This window comes from Ambystoma mexicanum, chromosome 1q, assembly GCF_040938575.1.
Source record: "Ambystoma mexicanum isolate Mex_15411 chromosome 1q, UKY_AmexF1_1, whole genome shotgun sequence".
Lineage (NCBI taxonomy): Eukaryota > Metazoa > Chordata > Amphibia > Caudata > Ambystomatidae > Ambystoma > Ambystoma mexicanum.
In genome coordinates, this window is record NC_090922.1 from 74450271 (window position 1) to 74471231 (window position 20961).

A 20961-nucleotide genomic window follows, 5' to 3' on the forward strand; every position below is an offset into this window, starting at 1 on the left:
CGCCCCTCAAATCGTCCGTCGAAAGCCCCGCAGACCTCGACTTCCGTGGCTTGGACACCTTACCTACCGACAACAACTTCTTGCGCTCCCGCAAGGCTTTGGATGTGAGCGACTGGCAGTCGACACAGTCATCCATGTCATGGGCCTCCCCGAGGCACCAGAGGCAGGCGTTGTGCGAGTCCTCACCGACATCTTGGACCCACAGTCCCCGCACTACTTAAAGCCCAGACGCGGGGTGGAAGACGAGGTAGACATCTTCACGAAGAATGTCTTCACAATACGAACAGGTTCGAAGAACCGAGAAAGAACAGAAACTCCAAAGAGTCGAGGCGCGCCGAGATCTCCGAAGCAAACACGTTTGTGGATAAAACGGAACTGAGGCTACGGGCGTCGTGCGTCCTACTTATAACATCCAGTGACGTCGGCCGTCGGAGGAGGTCCTCGAGGGCAGCGTATCGATGTCATCGACACAGGCGCAGAAGATTTTCCCAAGCAGCACAGCTGTGGTGATTACATGTCATAGATATGGAATATGTTGGAGGACCCAATCCCCTCGAAGTGTTGAATCACAGACTGCATTAGTTCTGCTTTGAGGTTGTGTAAACACATTGTTATTGGTTAAGGAATGTTCTGCATGGCGTATAGCAGCTTTGGAGGGGATTCCTTTAGTAAACTGCTAACAAGCAGCATGGTGTAGTGCTCAACTCTGCTCATGCAAAGTAAAAAAGATTCTAGGTTTAGTTGGAGTAATCCGCCCAGACCCTTATATCATGTACACACCTAGACACTTGAAGTGATCCTTCTGCATTCATGGGGGCAGGGTTAAATGATTTGCTCCTGCGCTCTGGATAGTGAACACTAGTGACTGGAACATGTTTATTCATGGGCAAGAGCTCCTCTTGTACACTTAAATAATGTCCATGACCTGGAGCAGTGAAAGCTGGAAGGTGATCTGATAATTTAGGAACTTGTCAACACTTAGCAATACCCTAGACTATTATTCCCAACATGGACAAAAGACATCTCCATAACAAATCCCCTCAGCCATTCTGCTAGGTTCTCTGTGACTAGGTCAAAAAGGTTTGGGTAAACAGCCATGTCTAGTGCAGCACCAAAGCAGAAACAGTCAGGACCTCTGGTTGTTTACTTTATATGGACCTTGAGGCACAAGTGAGTAATCAAATCCACAAACTCTGGGCCCTGACCGATTTTAGGAAACCCTTTCAGCATTATCTTTACACAATTGCAAACATTGCCTTTTTATTTTGAACAACAATATTGCCAGGGGGTCACAAATTGTATTGTTCATATCTAGGGCATTGGGGAGGTAGCTAGGGATTACACGGATCACTGTGTGGCATCATTCTGATGGTCTGGAATAAATCACTCTAATCTACGGGCTATAGCTTTAGCTAGTAATTTAGATAAGATTCAAGAGTGATTGGTCTGTATGAGGCCAGTAACTCTGGTACTAGGCCTTGCTTACAGATTGACGTGCATCTTGGGGCACACTTTTTGTAACAGTTACAACACAAGATGGAACCAATTCTGTAATGTTTCCAAAATTCCAGCATGAACCGGATTGGCCCTTGTGACTTTCCTGCCTGCAACTGTTGCATTGTTTTCTTCAGCCCTGTGATCCCCTTTGTTAGGAGCCATCGCTAGCGCTTCCCGACATCTGTTTCACAGGAATGCCCTTGACAAACTCTTCATTTGAGTCCACTTAAACTCCTATGGGACTTGTAAAGGTCCTTGCAATAGTAAGCAAAAACCCAAACAATCCTGTGATGTTTAACCCAGTACCTGCCTTATTGAACATTGTACCTGCCTTATTGATTTTAGATTTGTATCCTGGGATTATTGGTCATGGCTGGAGTACTTCACTGATCAAACAACAAGACTTGAGCCACAAACATTCTTACAGCCGTGGGGGGGGGGTGTGGGGGGTGTTAAACTGCTTCTGACCTAGTCATCCGAACTTGCTACTAAGGTCAGCCTTTCAACAAATAGAAGAACAGTCATGTGGGTCTCATCCAAATGGATCTACATTTCCCCCTTAATTTTGGCACAGTTGGACCATTAGATTGCTAACCTGAAACGTACTGACGCCATACATATCAATCCTCTGGAGAAATAAAAAAAAACATGATAATGTTTAACCAAGCCAGAACTACAGAACTACTGGGGTTACCTGGTTCGACAAATATCGAAGAGTTTTTTTTCTAGAGCACTGAGAGCCTTGGTGATGTCATCAAACATGAGGCAGTATTTTTCTCTAAAGATGGCTATGTATTACCACCATCATGTTTGTATCTAGCATATAATATTTGTACTGCAATAACCTGATGGTACAAGAGGACATGCACTAAATGCATCTTCAACATATCCAACAATTGTGCATGTAAATGCATGTGACTGCATGTTAGTCAGCGTGCATGTGTGTTAGGCAGAAACCTGTGCAGTTCCCTCTGGGACCACTGCAAAAGATTTAGGACTACAGGTGTTTGGCAGTAAACCCACTTGGTAGCAGTCTGTACCACACAGATTCACTTGGTAGCTGTGGCTGAGCAGTCAGACTTCCCTCAAGAAGAGGTAGGCAGTATACAGAGTATTCACAATAGGTCAAAAGAACACAATAGAACAAGTAAACAGTGACCAGGGCCTGGTGTAAAAGAGATAATTATTTATTTAAAACCACATCTAGAAAAACACACAGGCACTAATAGTAAGCAATTCAAAACACGGTCACTAAAAGATATACACTCCCTTAGAAGAATATTAGACAAGTCTTAAGTAAAGCCCCACTTATTTTCAGACAGCGGTGAGCGCTTAACGTAGATGGCACTCTAAAAATGTGTTTTTAAAAGGGAGAGAAAAACAGAATAAATTGAAACAGGTCCCAACATTTTTACAAGAACACAACAAGAGAGGAAGGCAAAGTAAAACCGTGAAGTTAGAGTTCAATAGGCTGGATCCACTTTAAGAGAATCAAAAAGAAATGTGTCCAAGGTCACACGGTTGCAGTGCACAAAAGTCTTGTAACGATTCAAAAAGGAGTTGGACCAAAGAAAGGGACCAGTTAGAGGATCAAGGCGGCCAGCCCAGTCCAGAAGGTAAAGGGGTTATTACCTTGTAGCAATCTTTAGAAAGGGAGGCCTGGCGGACACGGTACCTTAAAGTGGTGAGATTACTCCAGCGGGGGCAGTTGTTCCCGGCAGCGGATGCAAGGCGGTGCTTCGTCCGGGGGAAGAGAAGATCTCGTCGGGGAGGAAGACAGGAGTCCGTTGCACTGCCACGGAAGAAACCAGCCGCGGAGTTTCTCAGGTAAAAGGAGCGGTCCTGCAATTCGCGGTCCAGTGGTAAGCGGCTATCCGGTTGCCGGGGTGCTTGGCACGGGCAATTCGACCACAAGCCGGTCTGGGGTGTGAAGAGAAGAAGGTAAACTGGTTGTGCCCACCAGTCAGGGGAAGAAGCCTCTCCAGCCGGGAGATCTTCTCTGTTGTCGGGAAGTGGTGAGTTGGTTCCGCAGGGCTCCACCGGTGGTGTCGTCGTGGTAGGTCGGCTCAGCTTCTCCCTCGTCGGATTCTCAGGTCCTGTGGCGACTTCTGAAGTTCCAGTCCCCAAAGCCCTGCTTTTATGCAGCATACCCCCATTTACTCAGCCTAGCTGTCAATCAAACATGCTATCACCACTTGGGCCAATCACACAAGAGTGCGACTTGAGTTACCAAGGTAACTCAGTCCAGGGTGCCTAAACCCCCCCCCCCCCACACCCCCTGTGGTACCCAGACAGAGTGGCACCACTTTTGGAGGCTTCTGTGGAGAAGCCTGCCAAAAAGTGGAACAAAGGGCTCGACTTGGGTTGAGTCACAGAAGAGAACACAAACGCCATTTTAGAATCGAGTCCTGGGAAAAAATACCAACCGGCGAATTAATATTAAATAAATAAACCGACGGTATGTTCCAGGCTATGAGAATTAAATAATTAAAGTTGGTAGCCTCGAACAATGGGGAAATCCCATAGGGATATATTCGCGGTCGAATATAAAAAGTAGTATCCACTGCCACCAGCCAAAACTCGATCAGGGGGGACGGAGACGTGCCCCCTCGACTAACAGACCCCGGGGCAATCGAATTGCCTCGACCAGTACGTCCACAATATGATGGTTTGTACTGGTTTCTGTTAATAATTTGGGACTAGTAAAGCCAATGGTGACTTCACATACCCTGGGAGTCAGTAGTCAGTCCCAGGGTATGGAGTCTATGGTGGGGTGTCACTATGACACCTCTGTGTCACTGCACGGAGGGCGCTGTGTAACACACAGTAAAAACACATGAGACCCTATGGAGTAAAGGACCCCATAGCCCATAAAACACATTAACAGTCAAAGAAACACCATAAATCATGTCCAAGAGTGGGAGAAAAAGAGTCTCACTCTTAGCAGGAGAAAAAAACTTACTGCAGAAATCCAGCAAAGCTGCTGGGGGACTCACTAGGTTAGGAAATTCAGCCTAAAGATAGAATTCTCCCTAACACTGTGTTCTGCATATACAATGTAGCAGAACCCTCCACTGTAGATAGTTATGCTATCTACAATACCCAGTCCCCCTCTTGCACTGCAACCCATAGAATACAGCGGAGTTCCACAAAAAAATAAATCGGTCCTGCTGTCACTGCAGTCATCTCTGCATCTAAACACAACACACTACACGATATAATGTTTTAAACTAGTCAGCTCTGCTAGCAATTGAAGTCGAATGCAATGTAATGCTTTTTTTATTTTCACTAGTCTTCTGAAGGGCATTCATCCACCAGAGCTTCGAAGGCATAACAATGGCAGTAGGCTCTATACAAGTATCAAATAACAAAACAGATATCAAAGCATTTGACAACTATTGCAATTATGTGCCATGTACTGTCATGATATTCCAATCTCGCGCCATTTGGCAGCTATTTCTACAAGGTACCCATGCACAGCCGCTGGTATATACTACCATCATATGTCCAGGTATGCACATCACTTTCCAGGTATTTGTACCATCTGCCCAAATATTCGAATCACATGCCAGGCATTACCATCATTTGCCATGTATTGGCATGAAATGCGCACATGTTCCTCATAACATAGGCTAGGAATTTCCTTTGTTTGAACAGACTCAGATTTGCCATTTAGTGTGAGTGAATTATTGTCTTATGCTGGCAGGGAGGAGCAGTACAGTCCTGAGGAAAAGGCTGCAGGGCTGAGGAGCTATGGGGTGGGGTTTGGCAGAGCAGGAACCATACACTGATTTCCACAAAAAAGGCAAGCACAAGACAAGACTTCACTAGTCCTACTGGCCTTGCAAAGGTACCACTTTACTTCTGGCTCACCACTAGGCAAATCTATTGATCCCCCTACTCTCCAGTTTCCCTTCACCGTCAAACCTGAAAACACTTAAAAAATGGTTGAGTAGGAAGTATGCAGTGTTACGAATAACAAAAGGACTATAAATAAACCAGTTATAAATCAAATTGAAAACAGTGCTGCCATTTGTGCTCCAAAGAGGAAAACAATTGTTGCAAAAATAGTCCCCATTACGCATGTTTTATACATGTGAAAGTGGGTTAGATGTCATGATACCGAATATTGAAGACCTCACTGAAAAAAGAACGTTTTAAGAATTTTGTGCGACCTTCAATTGCTGGGTCAGGCTGGCCACACCAGTCAACCCCTACGCACGCTCATGTACGGGGCAAGGGGTATGGCCTGGTGGCAGAATTTGCAAGCAAAGGTATCCAGTATTTTTCCCGCTGTCAATACATCGCGGGCTAAAGACTGAATACCAAAAAGTGGGGTGCTCCCCAATGGCATTAAACATTCAGCAAGCTTCCAAGAGTTCCAATGGTCATTAGCTATTGGCTTGTGTACTTTTAGTCTGAGCTTGACTGCACCATATGAAAGGGAAGATCAGGCACACACCACCAGGAAGATGACTCCGTTAGTTAATTTCCCGCCTCATATGTGGGCTGCCAGCAGTTAGCAAAACTGAGTGACCCTTCATCCTTTGACAAATTGAATAACGTTACATTGGGTAAAACACCTATTCTTACAACACAAAGGAAGCGGAGGAGGAATCTGGCATGAGGCACTAGAAACAAACCATGAGATTATTAGTTTGACACATGCGTGTGATGTTTATATTGTTATGCTTATTACACTGTTGGGAAATATACTGTTTCCTATAGAGATCAGTAGGCCTCCACATCCTGGCAGGAGATCTGGCCTAGAGACTAGTTTAGCAACTATGGGCTTGAGTGATCTGGATATAAATTCAGACTGGAAGAGTCTGTGGTAATCAATATAAATCTTTATTGAAACAAAAACTTAATTGGCTGAATAATCTCTACAATTTTGTTTGATCATTCATTAGTGGGTATACCCTTTGTCCCAACCAACACACTACAGCAATTCAATATTCTTGTGGTGTGCACAAAGCGCATCTACAAGGTAGTGTATCATTACTGGGGAAGCCCCAACTCAAAGGTTAAAAAAACAATTTAATAAGGATCGTTTATAGCTTTCAAAGAAGCATTATCTTGAGGTGGGGTGGGGTGGGAGGGCCTGACTGACGGATTAGATTTTATAAATACTTAGGACTTTTATGAATACAACAACCTCATACATTTTATACAGACAAACAAAAGTAGGTTAAGTTCAGGAACCTTTAGATCTAATTACATACTTCTGTAACCTTACATGCGGCCAGAGGCAAGAAGAGTGCACACACAATCTCTCTCACCCCTTTAGCATCAATTTCATCAGCACTTAAGTACAGTTACTTACCCGGATCTCCACCAGCTCTTCCACGTGATTAAAAAGAAGGGGATTTGTTTCTCTGAGCTTTAAAACAGGTCTTGGCACCATGAGGGTGAGATAGCGCATACTGCAACGAGATACCTAGATCGGCAGAGAATAAGGACAAAACATTGTAAACACATGCTGCAAAAAAATAAATAAATAAACAAAACGAAAGCTTGCGAGGGTTGAAAGAAAAACTATTGCACGAGGTGCCGATATACCCAATTTAGAGCAGAAATAAAAAAACTATAAAGCCACCAATATGTTCTGACAATTCCAAAGTAAAAATATATAAACTTTGCCATTCTCAATAGGGACAAGTGACTATGTAGATTCATCGAAAGCTAGAAATAGGAGCACATTTTCTTTTTTAAAAGTGTTGCAAGCTGTTAGCCAGGGATATAAACGCACTTGCCTCTTCAATTCTCCACACATCCAGCACCTTATTTCTTACTCGCAACAATCAATTATGACTTGCAAATGGATAGTGACAACTACTAAATGTGAGGGCAGGGTTACAATATCCTCCATTGAGAAGTTGGACATCTGAAAAGAAGATTATTCTCATCTGTAATGCCAGTAGAACGTTGGCATCTTTGGTCCATCCAAAGTAGATTTTCACAGACCTGAAAAAGTGATTGAGCACTCAAGTATTATTTTGAAAACTACCATTGACCATGAAACCAATAGGAGGATACTAGATTAATATATGACCAACGTTCCCAGGCTGGAAAGGGGGATTTTTGAGGGTAAGGGTAGTCTAGTGAATAAATGGAATCATTGGATACAGCACAACAAAACCTGTGGCTTTCAGTAGGAAGGGAAGACGTTTTTAATGTATGCTGTGTCCATGCAGTCGGAGCACGGGACCCAGATCATGTAGATTCTCCTTGCCACAGACCCTCTAAAATCGGGACTGCCGTCGATTGAGTTCCAAAAAACTCCCAACCCAAGCATACAGATTGAACTAAGGGGTAGATCTCCCCATCAATCCCCATGTGGTATCAATGGCAGGGACGCACACTGTAGTCATGTTTCAAGTGTACATTTTGCTGCAAAATGCATAGAGGGACCCTTGCCATCTATACCAATCGTTTGACATTTGCCACCCAACTTACCAGTTTCTGTGGGAGTGGAAAATATCCCCCAACATTCTGTAACCAAAAGAAGTGATCTTAAATTAGCATCATGAAACATTGCAGGTCTAGCTAAATATCTAGATGAACATGATTTGGTGAATTTGATCAGATCATTCGACATAATCTCTTTCCAAGAAACGTGGGCCTATAATTCACATACACTGGAGGGGTATTGCAATTATATGGTATCTTCTACATGGTGAAAGCGTAAGATGGGACGACTTAGTGGGGGTTTACGTACATGGATAAAGGTAAACCTTATTGCTCAGATTAAATCATTGGTCACTAATTCCTTCGACCTTCAAGGGTTCCTCATGGACATACCGCACAGCATTACCCACTTAGTTTGCAACATCTATAACAGACCATATGGTCCAGGTGGCATGGATACCCTCCATAAATTGGAATGGTTGGTTGGGGAATGGGCACATGCAAGTAACATCAAACCGATCATGCTAATTTTCGGGGATATGAATTTACAATTCAAACCCTAATGTGAAATGAATGAACTCGTGGATGAAGATAATATATGGGATAATCCACACTTAACGGAGCCACCACAGAAAGAAATACTACAAACATGCCCTACCATGAGCACAGCTCTTTTTTAGAATGGGCGTCTATGCGTGCAATGGTCACCTATAACCTGAAATTACCCCATCTTCAACTTTCGATAGCAGGGATACAACTAGTGGTATTGATTATATATTAACTGATCTTGAAAGCTGGAAAAGTGCAAAATACTTGGAAGCCATCACGAGATGTGAAAGCTACCATAAACTATAGTATGTCTGACACTTGCCGTCCAGTCTTCAGGCAATATCACATAAGACCACTTCGGTATTGCGCGCCCCATAGAATAGGAGGCGGCTAAATTGAACGATTCTTTGCCATGGGCATAATCAGGAAAACCTTCCAGTCTAGTAAACAGTGTTGATCTCAACCAATGTTAACAATTGGACTACACTAGCTTCCGCCACCACACTTTCTACTGTTTCAGCTCCTTATTTCACCAAACCAGAGAAATTATCATGAGGCCTGCAGGTGGCTAGAGAAACCTGGTATGACGGGTACTGTAGGTATTCAAATGACAACTTATTGGGGGCCCTTAATTTTAATAACAGGGCTTGGGGGGGAATGAGGTGAACAGATCTAGAAACAAGCATAACACCTTGCTTAATGAGAAAAAACTAATATTTAAAAACACGTGAAACTTGGCAAGCCCTTAACAAGGCAGCAAACAAGAAAAATGCCAAGGAATTCTGGAGAATTGTCAGCGATGGAAAACGAACAAACAAAAATCCTATTCAAGCTGCGATCACTGAAGGTATCTGGTCAGGTCACTTTTCGGATCTTTACCTAGAAAATAGACCTGACTTTTCAGTATATAGAACCATCTAGCCTTGTTGGCATTAGCTCAGATTCAGTCCTGTTAGAACTCACAACAATTGGTGAGGTCTTCGGAGCAATAGGTAAACAGTGCTGAGGAAGAGCTCTGGGTCCTGACTCTATACTGGTAGACCTCTAAGAGTAAACCTGGAATATGGACACCCTATACCCATTATTGTTTAAGGTCATACTTAAGACAGGCCAAAGATGTTCCAATCTTTAAAAAGATTACCTGGTAATTATAGGCTGATTTCGTAACTGATGCCAACAGCAAAATATTTGGTAAAATCCTTCATATCAAATTGGAATTGTAGATAATTGAAACAGAATTGTGGGTAATTGAAACCAATGAGACATTTGCAGGCCTGTTTCACAAAAAGGACGAGTACTAAAGACCAGGTGTTCAGACTTGTTCCGGTTTGAAATAAAGAGTACAAGACTCACCTACTTTTTATAGACTTAAAGACTGCCTTTGATAGTGTACCAAGACCTGAACTCTGGCGAGCCCCCTCCAGTAAAAAGTCCCCTTACCACTGTTTAAAGCAATAATCGATTTATATGAAGACAAAGTGTCAATAGTCAGGTGGGGATTCGGTGGGGAAAGCACCACAACTTTACATATTAACAAGGGTGGAAGCAAGGCCTGTATTTTGGCACCCCCCGTTTAATTTGTTCTTTGATAGGGTCTTGACTGAATTTCCAACAAACACATCAGATGCCCCCTGTCTTGGTGGTGAGAAGATTGGTATTTTTTGCCGATGACGTGGCAATCATGTCTCAACAGTGGTCGAAGTTTATGAAAAGAAGTAGTGGAACTATGTTTCCTGCTGGCCTTCCCCCGCTATCCACAAACCCCTTCACCACATCCCCTTCCACACACCATACACCCCCCCAACACTTGCACCTGATGTTTAAGGGAACGTTCAGTGCAGTGCACTAAAGGAGCAAGCTTCAATTTCTTCCTACACTTTTATTTAAAACAAAACCATTCCGGAACGGTTTCTTTATAAAATAAAAGTATAGGAGCTGTAGAAGGTAATTTAAAAAAGTAGAGGAGCACCGCTCCCGACCGCTCCCGCTCACTTCGACCACTGTGTCTCGAACCCCATAATGCCTTCTAAAATTGATAGATGTTAAATTTCAAGAAGTCAATCCTAATAAAACAAATGTGATGAGTTGTGGCAGAAAATATGGGCCACGCTCACAAATGGATTTCGACATTGATGGTGTGAGAATAAAAGAGGTCCCCCGTTTTGATTGTCTGGGAGTTAGGATTTCACAGGACGGGACATGATTTGAACATACTAATAAGGCAAACCTGATGCTAGGGAGAAAGTGTAATCGTATGAGTTTTCTCAAAATCTTTTGTAAAAAAATCTATTACCAGCCTTCGAAATGTACAGAGCACAGGCATTGGCAGCTGCCCTTTATGGAACAGAGATACCAGCTTTATCGGTGACTGAACATTTTCTAAAAAGCCTACTGTGGCTTCCAAAAACACACCTAACATTCCATTACACATGGAACTTGGTCAGTGACCAGATTGCACCAAAACCTGTGCTCTTTTGGGAGCGCATCTGGTCCTCTGACTCCCATGCAAAATATGGGTCGGCCTTAAAAATAAATAAAAAGAACAGCCTTAAAATAGGTTGAATGTCCTCTCTCTTAAATAGCTCAGGCAAATCATTGCGTATTTATACTTCCTTAATTTAGAAGATCTTTGGAGTAACCTAGAGGTCATCAATAGCAGAAGACAAACGCGCTTAGTACCAAAGACCAGTGTAAGTGCATTACTGGAATTCAAACCAGTGTTGCCCCTGAGCTATCCTCCCGGCCCGATCATTGATGCTTACTCAGACTTTTTGATGGGTAAATATATATCTAAATGCTGCCACTCATCTATGAGCTATAATTACTTGTTCATTAAACAAAGTTACACTTTCAAAGACTCACCAAAAGTCTGTCCCAGAGAGATTTATACTTAAAATGCAATTGGGCACTCGGTCAAGGGTCGGTGGAACGGAATAACAACAATGTAGATAGATGCCCCTTTTGTACTGGCAAAGCCGAGTATTTGCAGCATTTTCTTTTTCTATGCCCATAATATGTCGACATCACACAGAAATTTAAACATTGGTTTACCAAACAGAGGCATTTAATCTTTTATCGGGTCAGATGATCTTTGTAAATGAGCAGGTTACATGGACATAACTTACGCGGTTTCGAATGACCTATATAAGGCATGGAGAAGAGAGGATTTCAACAATTCTTTCCTAATAGGTGTTACATAATAGTAGCCAAAATGCTTCAAATGTTTGCATCAAATCCAACTTATGTTCTATTTCTGTGAACAGTGAAGGAATTATACATCGGTACTTAAGAGTTTTTGTACCAGTATTAATGGAGTTGTAAATGTTTGTATTTAAAGTAATGAGTTTTTATATTTGTCCTATTATGAATATACTGTAATCAGTAATAAGGATTTGGCCATTGTTTTTATGTTCATGTTTTTACATATTGTTCCATACTTTTATCGTTATATAGGGAAATAAAACAAACTGAAAAAGAAACTATTTTTTAGCATGGTCCCTTCTTTCCGATGCGTTACATGACAAAGCCTACCCAAAAAGATAACGCACCAGAGATCAGTATATGGTGGTTTTTCTGAGCGCAACAAAAAGGCATTGTCTGGTTTAATTCCCAGTTAAATAAATAAAAAGATTTCAGGAAAAGTAGCCACTGTGTATCACAATTTTGGCCACTTCAAGTATTTGAAACCCGTGGGATTGAGCAGGCCAGGGAGAAAATATTGGCTGGGTGACAACAGAAGACAAGTGACTTGTTTATATTTTGAAGTAATGTAGCAGCCACTTCCTTTGACCAAGAAGCACCGCTGGAATAACTGAAGCAATGTGGTGCAGTACAGGGATTTTCATTTTAACCAACAATTGACAACACAGACTGTCTACACGTTTCAATAAGCAGGTTCATTGTGTAATGTAAAAAAAATGAAAAAATAGTCCAAGTGTGGCTGCGGACTCTCAAGTGGGTACCTTCCCAAAGAACAGGTCAATGGGCCGTGTTTCGTTCTCGTAGAGGGGTGCCTATGGACTATTTTTTCACTGTGTAATGTGCCACATCTACTTTGGGTCATGAACCCCGGATCCCTTCCTTCATCAGGTTAGGTAGTCTTATTTGTTCTGTGCTTCCACTTTGTAAACGAAAATAGCTATATTAGCAACTATAATGTGGTCCAAAATTATAAAAAAACGCATTGTTGCAAGAAGATCCATCGTTAAAAGAAAAGCTGAAAAAAAGCTGAAATGTGTTCACAATTAAGCAACCAGTGCAAAATGATTCTACATGCTTATGAATTTGGTCTGCCAGATTGTATTCCCCAACGGAGAACCATAACCTCAAACCCATATGGAACTTGGACCCATTACACTAGCAGCGAATATCACGCTCCACTGCGTGCCCAAATTTGACAATTCTAAATACATGCTTTACTTACTAGTCAATGGTCCTGCAATTATTCAAACAGTGTTTTTTGGATAGAATGCAGAAAGAATAAATATCAATTCATGGGTACATTTATTGTTTCCACAAACTGATATTGCGTCGACACAACTAGAAAGTATTTAATTAGTAAGCTACCTTGCAGCTTAACTAATCTTTGCACGGCTGTGAGAAACTTACCAGATATTACAATCTTAGCATTTATGTTGATCTCTCCAGCCAATTATTTGGCTTGTATCTGAACAAGAGGTCAAAAAGTTCAATATACATACTAGGGAACTACCCACAAGAGTAGTATTGGCGGTCAGATTTAAGGGTAAAGAGAAAGGGGAATTTGATGTCTAAGGTAGCATAGACCGGTTGTAAAATTTGGTCTAAAAATGGGAATTGGGTGGCAAGTCTGTATGGATACCAAGGAAACAAATGACTCCATTATGTTCAGGATGAGGTATTCTTTTGTGACCCAGTCACCAGTTCAAGATGCCCCCCAGATCAGACTTGTAGGAACTAACATAAATAAAGTACTAGCATGAACAATGCCAATTACTTGACTAAATAACCAGGATAAGGGTCAGAGAGTGGCTTGGCAACGTCCTTCAGTGAATCTTTCATGGTTCCCAATTTCAACCCTTAGAAGTTCCCTCGTTCTTTGCTTTGGGGACTTGTAGCGGTTATCTATTCCACCCGCTCTGTCCTGATATCTCGTCATAGTTTTGCTTGATTTTCTCACTTGGTTTCCTTCCATCACCACATTTTATGTCCTGTCCCTGCTCCACTCTCACTGTCCATTCTACTGTTTGTCCCTCTCAGATCTACTTTCAGTCCCACAATGCCTGGGCTTCTCCTTCCAGACAGCTCTTTATCCCAAACACGCTCAATAACCACCACTGTAGTTCTTTGTGGGCTTCATGGATTTCACTGCTCTATGGTACCTGTCAAGCGCTCTCCTGCATACACGTCCATACTGGAGGTTTGATATCCCCCCCCCACCCCACTCCCACTGTTGGACCTCTCCCTTCTTGAGATCTGTGTTGGTCACTCAGAGGGATTATTCTGATCACATTAGGTTTTCCCTGGACTTGGAGAGGCTTTCTCTGGCTTCCTTTATGATAGGGGGGGGCAATGCATGGGCATGTGTGTGTTGGTGGGGCACCAAGTCCTTGAGCCCTCTACGGGGTAAGTCCTCTGACAGAGTCACGTTGTTTTGGGTCCTCATTGGTACAAGTCGATAGCCAATCTGTGTCATTTTGTAGCGCATAGGGATCTTGTGAAGAACCTGCTCCTTTCCTTTCTTTGTTTCCCCTTCCATTGGGAAGTGCAATTCTATGTTGTCCAACTGTCGATTGTAGGTACTAAGGGGAAGTGAAGGGGGGGGGGGGGCGGGGAGGGGGTTGGCAATACAATCTGGAGAAACAGTCATGTGCCTGAAATACAGAATTGGTATCTTTCAGATTGTCCTACACCTCATCCCAACATTACATACATTTCCAAGAGATATTCCATATTGTATAGAATGAGCGCAATATTATGTATTTGAAACCTTGAGAAACCTGCACATTCTATACAAACAAAGGGCAAAACCTAGTTGGAGAATGCAAAGAATAACTAAATGCAATCTTTAAGGTGTGACAAGGCCAGTACACCTTTGTCTCATGCCATACATAGTTGTTAGAGCTTGGCAGTGTTTCTTTTTCATTTGCAGAGATTGCCAAGATAGAAGACAGTGGAGAAGCGAAACTCCAAACACCAAAGTCAGCTGATTATCCAGCAGAGTGGGAGAGCAAAGGCAGCGCAGCACTGAAGAGACCCAAGCACTACATAGTCGATGCCAAGCCATCCCATCATGGGTGAGATCATGCTGCAACCCTACGTGACTTTCAGAGAAACAGAGTGGGACCGCACAGAAGCATCAGACAGCCTCATACATAAGCTGACCACAAATGAATGTTGGGACAGACCTAGGTCAGCCCTGGAGAATTCACCTTACCGGGTGAACCCCAAAAACCAAACATTGATCGCACCGGCATTACCTTTGTTACACGGCACGCCCGCACGAAGAAAGTGGGCGGGTTTTAGCATCCTATTTAATGCCTTTTTCAGACGGAACACCTTCAAGGGCACGTCTGAACCTCCTTTTAAAGACGTTGCCTTGCACATACATCTCCCAGGAGGGGAAGCTAGAATAGGATTGTCAAAGCTGGCCAATCGGGACTGAGGGAGGAAAATGTAAGCAGGGGTCACGAAACAGGAAGTGTGGGTTATCAGGTTGAGGTCAGCAGTGAAGGTGGAACAAAAGACCAGCAAGAGGGAGGAGCGGCAGAGTGTGGAGGCATTTATTAGAGAAAGGCAAGCTTAGTGAGCGTGTATGTGGTAGCTGGATAGAAGTTGGAGAAAGGAGTGAATGTGAATTGAATGATGCTGGGTGAAAGATGGGAGTTTCTTCTATAATGGTGTGAGCGGAGGGGAGTAGCGTTACTAGTGGGGTAGAGTAGTAGTAGCCGGAGGAGAATAGTTAACATTAACATCAATAGGTGGAGGCAGGTGTAAGATCGAAGGAACGACGTTAGTGAGGAGAAGAGGTGGCAAGTAGAATAGAAGGGCACGGTGAGAGTGGGCATGACTGGTTTAAGGCGGTTCCAAAGGAGTAAGTGCAGGCGCTATCCCAACTCCCTGTAAAACACTAAGTGGGGCTAGAGTAGGGACAGCTAGGAAGTCCTAGAGGAAGTCAGCCTGCATTTAGGGAAACTACTACAGCGTAAAACCAGAGATTAGACAGTAGGGGTTACCGATCAGTCATACTAGCCAAGGCTTACCAACCCTTGGCTAGTGTGGGCATCCCAGGGAGGTTATTGGGGGTGGGTGGGTGAGGGCGGGGAAGAAAGAAAGATATGATTTAATACTGTAAACTGTCATAAAAAGAATAAAATACCCTTGAAACTTTCCTCAAGTGTTTCTGAACAATGGTCAGAGATCGATAGCCAGAGGAAAAGTACCAATTCTACCCTAATGGCATACAACTACACAAGACATTTGCGATATGCTGAAATCCTTGATCAAAAATAATGTTATGAAGTATTTCATGAAGCTGAAAAACGTACACTAGAAATATACAAGCCAAATTAACAGCAGGCATACAAAGGCCACTGCAAAAAAGATCCCACAGTTACTAATGTAATATTACAAACTACCGACAGAGGGAAGCTCAACTAAACAATTACGTGCCACAGATTCAGAGCCAATTCACATTGTCTTAACATCCCTCACATCTTCTGGTGTGAGGATTTACAGAACATATACAGAAGACCACCTAAAGCATCTTTGTACCTTCTCCAAAGTAATGTTTATTTCTTAATGACTTGGACTCGATGAATGCCATCGCAACACTGACTTCCTGCAGCTTCCAATATGAGAAACAAGACATGCCCAAAATTGCAAGCCCTCCTTCCTAACTAGCTTGTTCGAAGGAGGAAGAGAATAGCAAGCATCCTTATTCTAATCAAAATCTTTAAAATGATCCATTTGTTTGTAGGCCAAAATCGCCCAAGGCTGGTAACGGCTATAATCCATTTACAGGTAGCAACAGCAGGCTAGGAATCCACCATTTCATTGCTACTTCCAATAATATAAGGAATCAAACAATCTTTCTGGGTGAACAAATTAGCAAATTTCGTTTGACGACTAGCCCAACACTGATATGGTGGTTATCGAATCGGAAATGGGAAATGTGCCCCTAGCAATAGATGTCTCTGCTCAGACCATACGTCCATCCTTCCTTCCCCAAAGCGTGTTCATTAGCTCTTTGATCCCTTTCACATGGCGTTAACATGCATAAGATGTTAAAACACATTTATTGTTTTGGCTTTTGCAATTGATTGTGTTTAACATTTACAGGCATGGATTTGGGATGGCCGTATAAAGAACAGGGCCAGATCAAGGACATTACAAGCTGCCATTAACGCAAGCTGAGCGTGGGCAGCTGAGACAGACACCCGCAGCTTATGCAGCCTAAAAAATGCTTTTAATATCTCAGATCTAGGATGGTATAATCTGTGTAAAAACGGCTTGATGCCCACCCCTTCCCCCCCATACTTTCAAGCCCCACTATATGATGTTCAACAGAACAGTATAACCCCTAACAATCTGTTCACTACAGAGCCAAAGAACAAGCGTATTCCATTCCAAAATAGAATGCAGACGTACACATAAGAGACCATGCGTAGGAGGGCATCAAGTTCTTGATAGCTCATTTGCAGCACAAAGAGAATACTGAGCTGTGCCAAGACCCAGCAATAGTGTATCAGCCATGACCATGCAAAGAGGGCATCAACATTCTCATAAACATGTCAGTTATAAATGATGTAAGGAAGAGGCGATAACTTGAAGGCTATTCGCCCATTTCTCACTGTGAAGCATTTGAGCAACCAGCATGCTTTCCATTTACCTTCAGGGCGAATTAAGCAAACTGTACACCATGCTCATTGTTAGGCAGAAACCTGTGCAGTTCCCTTGGGGACCACTGCAAAAGATTTAGGACTACAGGTGTTGGCAGTAAACCCACTTGGTAGCAGTCTGCACCACCCAGGTTTACCTGGTAGCTGTGGATGAGCAGTCAGACTTCCCTCAAGAAGAGTTAGGCAGTATGCAAAGTATTCACAATAGGCACTCAGACACAATAGCACAAGCAAACACTGACCAGAGCTTTGGTATCAAGGTATACAATTATTTAAAAACACACTCATTGAAACACTCCAGCACTATTATTGTAATTCACTCTAAACACAGTTACTATTATTATATATACACTCCTTATTCCTTATCAGACAAGTCTTAGTTAACACAACTTATTTCCAGACAGATGTAAGCGCTTAACTATAGATGGCACTCCAATAAGTTAACGAACAAGAGAGGGAAAAAGGCAGAATGTAGGAAAATACACCACGCTAATACTTAGGAACTCTTAAGCAAGGCAGGGAAGTCAAAAGTTACTTGTGAGCCAAAGTCCATAGGCGGGGCCCACTCTTGGAGAGAGCGGGGCACAAATGCACCCAAGATCACACAATGACAACAGGCTTAACAAGTCTTGCAGGGAGTTCAGGAAGGTTTTAGTTCGGCTCAGAAAAGTTTAGCCAGGGTGTCCCAGGCTAACCCAGGGTCGAAAGCCGGGGGCTAAGTCTACTCCGTACAGTCGGTTGCAAGGGAAGTCAGGCGGAACACGGTACCTTATGTGGAAAGGATCCTCCAGCGGGAGCAGTTGTTCCTGGCAGCGGGTGCAAGTCGCGGCGTCGTCCAGAGGAAGAGAAGATCTCGACGTCGAGGAAAGATGAAGGTCGTGGCACTCCCAGGGAAGAAACCAGCCGCAGAGTTTTCCGGTTAAAGGTACTACCCTTTGATTTGCGGTAGTGGTAAAACGTGGTATCCCGGTTGCCGGGGTGCTTGGCACAGGCAAGGCGGCCACGAGATGCTCCAGGAAGCGAAAAAGGAAGCAGACTGGTTATCCCCACCAGTCGAAGGAAGAAGACTCTCTGGGCGGGAGATCTCCTCTGTTGTTGGGAAAAGCGGTGAGACGGTTCAGCAGGGCTCCACCGGTGGTGTCGTCGTAGCAGGTTGGCTCAGCTTCTCCCTCGTCGGATTCTTAGGTCCTGTGACGACTTCTAAAGTTCCATTCCCCAAAGCCCTGCTTTTATGCAGAAAACCCCCATTCACTCAGCCTAGCTGTCACTCAAACATGCTAAGTGGTGAGCCGGCCGGCTCACCACTTGGGCCAATCAGGACGGAGTGCGACTTGAGTTGCCTAGGCAACTCAGTCCAGGGTGCCTAAATCTCCCTCCACCCCTCCTAAGTACCCCAGACAGAGTGGCACCACTTTGGAGGGCTTCTGTGGAGAAGCCCGCCAAAATAGTGGAACAAAGGGCTCAACTAGGGTTGGAGTCACAGAAGCGAACACAAACACCATTTTAGAACAGAGTTCTGGCAAAAAATACCAACCGGAGAATTAATATTAAATAAATAAACCGGCGGTATGTTCGAGGCTATAGGAATGAAATAATTAAAGTTGGTAGCCTCGAATAATGGGAAATCCCATAGGGATATATTTGCGGTCGAATATAAAAAGTAGTATCCACTGCCACCAGCCAAAACTCGATCAGGGGGGACGGAGACGTGCCCCCTCGACTAACAGACCCCAGGGCAATCGAATTGCCCCGGCCAGTACATCCACAATATGATGGTTTGTACTGGTTCTGTTCAGAATTTGAGACTAGTAAAGTCAATGGTGACATTACCTGCCCTGGGGGACAGTGGTCGGTCCCAGGGTATGGAGCCAATACTGGGGGGGGTCACTACGACACCCCTGTGTTACTGCACTGAGGGTGCTGTGTAACACACATCACAAAAACACATGAAGCCCTATGGAGTAAAAGACCCCATAGCCCATTAAACACATCTAGAATCCAAGAGACACACTCAAATCATGTCCAAGAGTGAGGGTAAAAGAGACTCACTCTTGGCAGGAGAAAAAAACAAACTCCAGAAATTCAGCAAAGCTGCTGGGGGACTCACTAGGTTAGGAAATTCAGCCTAAACAGAGAATTCTCCCTAACACTCATCTTCAAGTTTCACACTTCATAACAGAGCTCAAGCTCTATGTACTCTTGAATGGCCATTCGAGCAAGGTCCCCTGTTGCAAAATGTAAACGTATCACAGATCCATATGCAGGCATAGTAAGTGGTTGTCTTTGCACAAGAAAAATTCTCATAGATCTCGCATTTTATGCTTTCAACGTTCAGCCCCTTTACAAACTCTTCACACAGACTTAATTCTTTCCACACCTCCTCTTGTCTTATTTGCAGTACTCTTTCTCCAGTCAGAGGAACGGAAAGTGAAAAAGCAACCAGACAGATGAAGAGGGCCATATGGAGGGTGAAAAGATAAGCGATACATAAGGGGAGGATCAAAGCAGGAGAAAGACTGCCCATTTAATAGAAACTATCTAGAACAATGGAAGACTAGAATGACCCGAGATCACAAAGATTAAAGACTAGGGTGAGGGCAAAGATGAGACCAAGTACATGGACCGGGTATGTAGCATGGTTGTCAAGGCCCACCCTCATTGCAACAGGACCAAACCTGCCATCCTGGCCAGAGCTATGCTGAATTTAGACCTTCCTGAAATTGAACTGCAAATACAGGTTATGCATAGCAACAAGATGGATTACTATGTCAAAAGTGACTACAAGAATGACAGTCACACAGGCTCTTATGGTGTGTGTCCAAAGCTTGAAAGTACAACCCACTGGTCAGACCATCGCTGTCCCATGCCAGGTGTGAAATAATAAACCAGTCGTCGTTTCTACGCTCACATCAAATTACATTCTGCCACTTTCAGTGCTGCATTTATAAACTGCACAGGAATATAAAAGGACATGTGCTAACCATGACAACATATAAAAACATGATTAGAGTGTTCAGATGGAGTATAGTTTCATGAAACAAGAGCGAGAAGGAAATAGTTTGGTAAGAAAAGCGGCAGTAGTTTGTGTGCATTACTTCACAGCCATTGCACCCAGCTAGAAAGCAACAGAGCTATGTACGAAAATGGATGAGAATAAAGCAATAGAATAACTGGGCGAGACAGGAGGCAAATGATATCTCCTCTCGTGGGGCCATGGTCACGTACATGTTGATTGTGTATAAAAGGTTGCTATGTGGAACGCTTTGGCAAAAGAGATAAATGAATACCAACAGACTATTTTTATTATCGTAAGAGAGCTTTGTTTGTTTCTGGCATGCTCCTTTCCGCCTATTAACCTTACACAGTCGATGAAATTAGTATGGTTTAGATGGGAAATAGCAGAATCTGCTATTTACAGTGCCATGGGGATACCCTATAAAAAGGGCAAACTTTGACATGGTCGCTGAAGTATACACAGAAATATCCCAAAAATGACAAAATATTTCACTCTGTTTTTGGGGACCCATGCCCTAGGTCCACATCTACATCTAGTGCAGTCAACCCGGCAGAGAACTTCTGACTACACCACTGGACGAGTGACTAGGAGGAGCAGGAGGATGAGGGA

At 43.4% G+C, this 20961-nt stretch overlaps 1 protein-coding gene across 5 annotated transcripts in view; it reads right to left on the minus strand.

The window, feature by feature from the left end:
* Positions 1-20961, minus strand: part of DEF8 (differentially expressed in FDCP 8 homolog) — a 641504-nt gene that overhangs the window by 328109 nt on the left and 292434 nt on the right. For all 5 annotated transcript variants that reach the window (XM_069635559.1, XM_069635560.1, XM_069635558.1 and 2 more), the window contains exon 8: positions 6824-6937. In XM_069635559.1, the coding sequence (XP_069491660.1) occupies positions 6824-6937 (114 nt within the window). The remainder of the gene's footprint in view (positions 1-6823; positions 6938-20961) is intronic.